Raw genomic sequence first — 8572 nt, 5'->3', positions numbered from 1 at the left:
ATATTTTTCGCCATTAGATTTAAAAAAGAAATAAATGAAAATTGCACACTTTTGAAGTTATTTAAGTTGCGGACTCCAATTAGTTTGGGGTTGAAGGGTATAACGCAAAAAAAAAAAAAAATTACACATAAATAATTGATCATGAATTGATATTTTGTTAATTGATTATAAAAATAAAGTTATAATCACTAAAAATAAAGTTATGCATTAATATAAAAATAATGTGTAACCCTAAAACATAAATAACTTAAAGCTAATGACAACAAGTCTTCAAACAAAAATGGACTTCGAGCACTTTTCAACCACTAAAACGACAATCCGAAGTTTTGTGTATCATTGATGTGTTGAGCCTACCTTATTAATCGCACAAAAATAAATAGGGTTCTATATAAAATATTCAAGTTTTGGAGTCTCGAAGCATGATTAATCTATGTCTAAAGTATGTAAAAAAGTGTGAAAGAAAGGAAGGAAGGAAGAAAGAAAGAAAACAAAGAATTTTTTTTTTTAAAAAAAGGGATAAACCTTTGAGGCATGAAAATCATGCGTTAAAGGTTATCAAAAAAATTGACAAAAAAGGGACACCTTTAACGCACGAAAATCATGCGTTAAAGGACTTAACGGCTCCGTCTGCGTTAAGTCCTTTAACGCATGATTTTCATGCGTTAAAGGTACTTTTGTACCCATTTTTTTTCCTGGGGTATTTTGATTCATACCCTTTTTTTTTGGAGTTATTTTGGTTCCGGACTCATGTTTTGGTTCCTTGTGTCAAACCTTTTTCCATTTGTTGGATATCTGCAGATTGATTTTTCATCTAATATAAGAATCTTGAAAAATATAATATAAGTTATTGAAGGCCAAACAGAAGTAATTTCGAAAACAAGTGTAGTACCTAAAATAATATAAGTGAGTAAATAGGAAAATTGGATAAACAAGGAACTAATTGACTATCACCGTTCACTAAGGTAATGTAGTAGGATGAATGAAATAACTTCACCTCTTCATCTTTAATATGAGGTTTCGAATTCAAGCCCCGAGGATAGAAAAACACTAATAAGAAAGCTTCCCGCAAATCTAAATTAATTAAACCAGTAAATTCTTAATATCAGATGGTTATATACGCAGAGAATTCATTCCACTTCGAAGCGGAACTTATATATTGTCAGATCGCTGTTCGACTTCTATAGCCGATTATTCCACCAACAAAACTGATGATCTTTTGCACCTACACGGATATTTTATTTTGCATCCAACAAGCACACAAACATACATCAGATATCAGATAACCATAGAAAGGTTATATTGATATGGAGAGACTTGGTACTAATTACATTTGACAGTACAAAGCTACATAGAAAATATTCACAGCTTTTTGCGGCACAACTTGCAAAACACAAAAGCAAACAAGAGAACTCTATCTATCAATTCTTTCTTTCCTCTTCAAAATCTATAAAACCATCACCCAGTGAAGATTCACCAGAACTACCTGGTTTGTCCCTCGGAACAAACAACTCTTGTATACCAATTTGCTTCTTATCAAGCCATCCAATAGGCTTTTCAGATAGTGAGACCAAACTCTTAATTGCAAAATCATTTGCTATGGTGGTATCAACACCTATGGTTCTAGAGTAAAGTCCTCTACTTCCAGTAACCAGCATATTTCGTGTCTCTTCACCACTACGAGAAAGCATAGGAGGCAGTAGATTGGAGTAAAGTCCTCTGCTTCCAGTAGCCAGCATATTTCGCGTCTCTTCCCCACTACGAGAAAGCATAGGGGGCAATAGATCAATCAGCTGTGGGCTAGGCTGGTTGGAGTTATTTATGAGCAACCGAAGAGTATCCCTGGCACTTTTCTCAGCCATTGATTCTGTTTGTGGAATTAAGGGATTCACCAAATTTGGATGCAACTGTGGAATACTGCCAGAGATAGCAGGACCTGCACTGACGAAGTAACCTTGGCCAGAAGAGCAAACGTCAATAACTGGAATATGGACTATAGAATCGCCTACTAAAGGTGTGAAAGTAGGTATTTGCTGCGAAGTTGCCAAAGAAAATGGCAACCTGATCAATGGCTCAGGCAAAAGAGGTGGGAAATCTAGAGTGGAGACATCACTGACAAGAGATGGCATTGGTGTCAAAATACCAGATGAACAAGCAGAAGGTGCTATTGAAGGAAGTAGTGGTATTGACGAGTCTGTGGACAGGATAGGGAAATGTGGACTTCCAACTGAGTACTGCAGAGTGGATACAGCAGGAGGACACCAACAGTAATACGGAGAGAAAACTGTTGAATCCAGAGAATGAACAGTAGCTGCAGAGCCTTGGAAAGGCGGGGCAGTAACAAATGGTTCCAAAACATTTGAAGGACCAGTTTCCCTTCCAAGCTTGTCGTTGTCTTCATCATGAGTTGAATTAGGTGCACCTATGCTACTTGTGCCTGAAATCTGGCTATCCACACACGAAAGATAGCTATCACCATCGTGCCTTGGCCTCTCTCTAGAAACACTTACTGACGATGAGTTCCTGAGCATGCTATCTTTAAAAGCACCAGTAGACATAGGACTAAGGCTACACATCAGGCTGGTGTTTGATCCTAGACCACCAAAGTGCTCAGACCGCAGAGGTTTCTGAAATGCAACTGATATCTGGGCATCAAGACTGAGTTCTGAAGAACTAACAGAGCCATCTATGGAAGGATCTCTTGACATCATGGAACTCGCTTGAGGATTTATGGCTGCTGAACCATGGAGATAAGCTCGAAGATGAATGGAAAAACAATCAATCCGTGATGCATCGATTCCAGTTAATTCAGCCAAGGAAGGTTTCATCTTAACCAAATCCCTCATCTAAGCCAACCACAATTAATGATATTAGCCATCTACATATGCAAGCTTACTATAACAAATATTCAGCAGTTGATCACAGTAAACATATGAACATATACCTTTCTCCGCAACTCATCGCCAAGGAGCTTAGACTTCTCTGAACACCAAAAGTAGAAAGTCTCACCACCAGGGATACTTATAAGAAAAGAGCGTCCAGACTCGTCTGCCATAATATCTTTAATCTCTACGGCAGAACAATCAGATTCACTGCAAAATGTTCCAACTCTCTCTGTGCTGCCGTCATCCCCAATGAATGAGATGCGCAAGTTCGATGTTGGTAGAATTGCAAGGTTTAAGTTTCCCCTGTTGCAACAGCACAAGAAAAAAAAAATGTTTAAGAGCAGTTACATTGTCAATAAGCTACACACTAAATCGAATGTAACCAAATACAGCACACTTATCACTTGGGTATCCTATATCTGACGCCCTTGGCTGAGGAAATGGTATTATGAGTTCCCCAAAAAATTCTCTAGAATTACAGAAATTAAGGCAGCTAAACAAGTCCTCAATCTCAATTTTTTGTATCTTCACTTCTTTCCGCAATAGAATTCTTACTGGATAAGCTAGCCTAAGAAAACAAGGACAATAGCCCTGTGCAATTGAACGGCATTACCAACATAAAGTAATTATCATTTAGGTGGATGCCTCATGTTTCTTATTGACAAGAGCTAGTTAAGATAGACTACTGTGACATGCAAGTAATTTCACCTTGTTAACAAGAAGTTCACTTAAAACAGGTACAAGATACATATTCATTATGATGAGAGAAAACAAAAAAGTCCACCAAAAGAAGATTGTGCTTTATTTTTTTATTTTTTGGAGGGGGGGTCACTCCTCTATTCACGTATATCATTGAGCGTAAAAGCGACACAAAAGCCACTTGGAATCTAATACTAGAAAATCGCTTTGCTTACAGGATATATCAAAGAATACATGGACAATTTTAAACAGAAGTGTAGCAATGTAAAGGCAAAAGACTGAGCTATGGACAGGAAATCACAGAACAGCATGAAACATAGAAATGACATACTGAACAGTATTGAAACTTCTAATATGGTTCACAGAAAAGGCAATCAAACCACATATATTTAATAACTAAACAAGCATGAAGGGGGTACAAGTCAGACTTCTAAATAATTCAGAGAGAAGTAATTGAATCATGTAATATAGGAGCATGAAACTACCTTGACTTCTCCTTAATTCAGAGATCATAATAGTAAACGCCCAATTTTACCTACAAGTCAAAAGATATTTTCATGTGGAAGCATGAAGATTTGTCACCATCAATAAACAATACAACATCTGGCAACTTCTACCCACGATCAACTAAGTTTTATGTATAGGTTAAACTGGATTAAGCTATATAGTATCAAACAAGTAGAGAGAAAGATTGCAACTTCTTTGGTGAAATAATCAAAAACATAATAATAGAACACTGTAATAACGCCAATACACAGCACTAGGATGAAGTGATAGAAAACATCACTCGCTGACAGATCATTGCAAACACACTTCTGCCAATCTGATGGGATTTATTGCCCTAAATACCAAATTAAACCTATTCTCGCATCTCCATTCAGGCAAAACTGAGAAAAGCACCATATGTAGCCAGATTATGAAGGAAGCAATGCTGCAATGATACTATAAAGCGAGGTGATAGAGAACAACACACTAATACATCAAAAGAAACGCACTTCTACCAGTCTAAAACGAATTAATACTGAGCACTACCAGTCTCCATTCAGACAAAACTGACAAAAGCACAAACATACCAACCTTTACGGTGCCTCCAGATGTCAATATGCACCTCCTAGCAATATACAGTCTCATATCAAGACAGGAATTGATGATAGTATCCAGCAAGAAGTACTGGTCATCAGTTGATATGATGCGTCTGCAATTCATGTGCTATATACTCAAAATTTGAACCCTAAACGAGTTTAGGGATCAGGAAACAAGAAACTCTCCCAAATACAACCTAATGTCAGCATATCACATCTAGGAACAAAGAATTTCACTGGATTTCAAGTACTGTACGTTCACCGGCAGAAATATGCTGCAGTCAAGTGACTAAGAAAAGAAGGGATGAATGAGCAACAACACATTCTCCAGCATCTTACAACTAAAGCAATATTGCTCAAGATGGCCATAGGAAAAAAACATCTCCCTTTTCCTGCAAGAAATAACTACGTACATGCGGGACAGTCATATATGCTTCAAGTACCAATACTGCTAATAAACCCCCCATCGAACAATGACCTAGTCTCTCCTCAGGTACTTGTTACTGCATGTCAAAATCCATTGGCCCCTATTCTAAGTTCTAACTACTAATGAACATTAATGCTGCTACATCTGTACATTACCAACATTCACTTCTCGCTTTTCTCTTTGTTGTTTCATAAAGGCTGAAGCCAATCATCTTCCGTATTAACCTCTTACTGTTATGCTAAATGCCATTTCACTTTCTTTTTTTTTTTTTCAAAAAAATTTATATAAAAACCAATCAAAAGAGTAATACTTTCATTTTTAATTTGAATTTCAACTAATCTATGTTTGACTATTTCAAACATAAGCATATGGCGTGAAAAGTTGAAGTTATCTGCCTTGCAAACTTCAAAGGAGGCAAATGACGTGTTAACTTTCGAATTATATTTTCTCTAGTTGCACCTAGCTAACACTAACTATATATAACACTTCTAGTTCAGTGTTAAAATGAGGGGCCTTTTCAGTCTGAACCAGTGGTAATTAAAATCAAAAGATTAGACATATTAAATCCTACCCCTAGAATAGAAAGGACGGTAAGATGAGTACTAGTAACAGAAGTTCTCATTTGGTTACTGACAATGTAATATTACAAGATATGAATCCACCAGGATATATTTATTAGATAATTGCTAAGAATCCTAAGATCATTCATACTGTATTCCTCTGTGTACCATGACACTAGCAAAAGATAAGTGAACTTAATTTTCTTCATCAAGCAATGTGCACTAGTGCTTATACTGCAATAATTGCAAAAAATTATTTTCTTCAGCATCCTGGCCAGATGGGTTTATTAGCATGCTACTGAGCTACGATTATTGCTAAGACCACAATGCTTGATTATGAATATAACAACAACATACCCAGTATAATCCCACCAGGTGGGGTCTGGGAAGGGTAAAGTGTACGCAGACCTTACCCCTACCCTGTGACGGGTAGAGAGCCTGTTTTCGATAGACCCCAGCTCAAGGAAAGATGAAAAAACATCAATAATAATAAACAGTAATTACTCATTAGAATGTCAGAACAACTAAAATCACAATCAAATATGCTGGAGCCAAACACCACTCAACATGGAAACACCATATAATGCATGTGAAAGGTAAAGTTCATGCAACTACCTTGTAGCAGTTGGGCACAAGAGCGTCCTCTGCTTCTGGATCTTCCCGACACGCATTGAAACGAGTGGAATGCACAAGCACCTGGCGAGCATTCCAACTTCTGATGGCTCAAAGTTCTGTGGGAGAATCAAAATTAGTTCATATACCCTTTTTAACTTCAATTATAAAATAGTGTCCAACAAACACCAAAACAAAAATTAACCCAAAGACCTAAAAGAAATTCCTCATAGATTTAATTGAACTTCATTACAGATTAATTTGGTAGAATTCATAACTTTCTTTAAAAAGCATCCAACGAACATCAAAATCAAAATATAACACAATGACCTAAACCAAATTCCTTAAAGATTTAATTGAACCCCAACTCGCGACGTACTTAAAATAGCATCCAACGAACATCAAAATCAAAACATAACACAATGACCTCAAACAAATTCCTTGTCGATTTAATTGAACCTCAACTCGCAACGTACTTAAAATAGCGTCCAACGAACATCAAAATCAAAATATAACACGATGACCTAAAACAAAAATCCTTATAGATTTAATTGAACTTCAATTCGCAATGTACTTAAAATAGCGTCCAACGAACATCAAAATCAACATATAACACGATGACCTAAATCGAATTCCTAATAGATTTAATTGAACTTCGTTGCAGATTAATTACTAGCGTGCAACAAACATCAAAATCAAAATATAACATGAAGACCTAAAACAAATTCCTCATAGATTTAATCAAAATTAAAATATACCACTATCAATCGAGGTGTGTTTTGATAAATAATTAATTCAGGTAGAAAACGCACACACCTGATAGTTCAGGTAGGAAACTTGCAAAAAAGCGTTAATTCAAGTGTGTTTTTGACCATTATTTCAAATCAAAATATAACACGATGACCTAAAACGAAGTCCTCATAGATTTAATTGAACTTCACTACATATTAATTTGTTAGAATTCGCAACAAATAAGTACCGTGCAACGAACATCAAAATCAAAATATAACACGACGACCTAAAAACGAATTCCTCATATATAGATTTAATTGAACTTCGCTACATATTAATTTGGTAGAATTCGCAACAAATAAGTAGCATCCAACGAACATCTAAATCAAAATATAACACGAAGACCTAAAACGAATTCCTCATAGATTTAATTGAACACAATGACCTAAAACAAAATCCTAATAGATTAAATTAAACTTCATAGCAGATTAATTTAGTACAATGCGCAAAGTACTTAAAATAGCGTCCAACGAACATCAAAATCAAAATATAACATGATGACCTAAGTCAAATTCCTCGTAGATTTAATTGACCACGATGACCTAAAACAAATTCTCATAGATTTAATAGAACTTCATTACAGATTAATTAATAGTGTGCAACAAACATCAAAATATAACACGAAAACCTAAAACGAATTCCTTATAGATCCAATCAAACTTCATTACTGATTAATTAGGCCTCAGGTTCAAATCCCGGCAGAGTTAAAAACTGCTAGGTTATTTCTTCCCATCTATCTAAGCCTTGGTGGACAGAGTTACCTGATATAAATACATTTTGCCGGTGGGAGGTAACAGGTATCACACCGCGGATAATTTTAAAAAAAAAATGATGACCTAAAACGAATTCCTTATAGATTTAATCGAACTGCTTTACAGATTTACTAGGTCTCAGGTTCAAATCCCAGTGTAGACAAAAATACTAGGTTATTTCTTCCCACCTGTCTAAGCCTCGGTGGACAGAGTTACCTGATACCTGTTGCTGGTGGAAGATAGCAGGTATAAACACCGCGGATTATAAAATAAAACATGATGACCTAAAACGAATTCCTCATATATAGATTTAATAATTAAAATTAATTTAGGTAAAATTAGCAACATACCTGACTAAGATGAGCAAGTAATCGATCTTCAGCAGCACCAGCAGAAACATTAAGCTTCAACAACGGCTTTAGCCTTTCATCAGCTCTACAAGCTCCCATAACCTGCAAATCTAAAGCTAAAAGCCACTGAAGAACATTCGTTTCTCCAGCGTTTGATAAAACATCGTCGTATAAATCATTGTTTGACGAAGACGACGATGTTTCGTCTAATTGATTTGAATTCTCCATCTCATCCATCTCCACATCTACATTCTTTGTGGATTGTTGTTGTTGTTGTTGTTTCTCTGATGAATGAACCATTTTTTTAAAATGAAATTAGGGATTGGATTAAAATTTGTGAATGATTTTGAGAAGAATTTAACAGATTTGAGAGAAAATCACGCGAACCACTCGTCGAAAAAGTTGCAAATAGGAAA

At 35.9% G+C, this 8572-nt stretch overlaps 1 protein-coding gene across 1 annotated transcript; it reads right to left on the bottom strand.

The window, feature by feature from the left end:
• Positions 1–1212: 1212 nt before the first annotated feature.
• Positions 1213–8572, bottom strand: LOC132640388 (uncharacterized). Its single transcript, XM_060356967.1, has 4 exons — positions 8157–8572; positions 6266–6381; positions 2942–3185; positions 1213–2843 (listed from the first exon to the last, which is right to left on the bottom strand). Exons 1-4 carry the CDS (start codon positions 8454–8456, stop codon positions 1419–1421), a joined length of 2085 nt encoding a protein of 694 aa, XP_060212950.1. The 5' UTR covers positions 8457–8572; the 3' UTR covers positions 1213–1418.

The sequence above is a fragment of the Lycium barbarum genome, chromosome 5 (assembly GCF_019175385.1).
Source record: "Lycium barbarum isolate Lr01 chromosome 5, ASM1917538v2, whole genome shotgun sequence".
NCBI classification, from domain to species: Eukaryota; Viridiplantae; Streptophyta; class Magnoliopsida; order Solanales; family Solanaceae; genus Lycium; species Lycium barbarum.
This window is presented reverse-complemented; position numbering and strand designations above follow the sequence as displayed.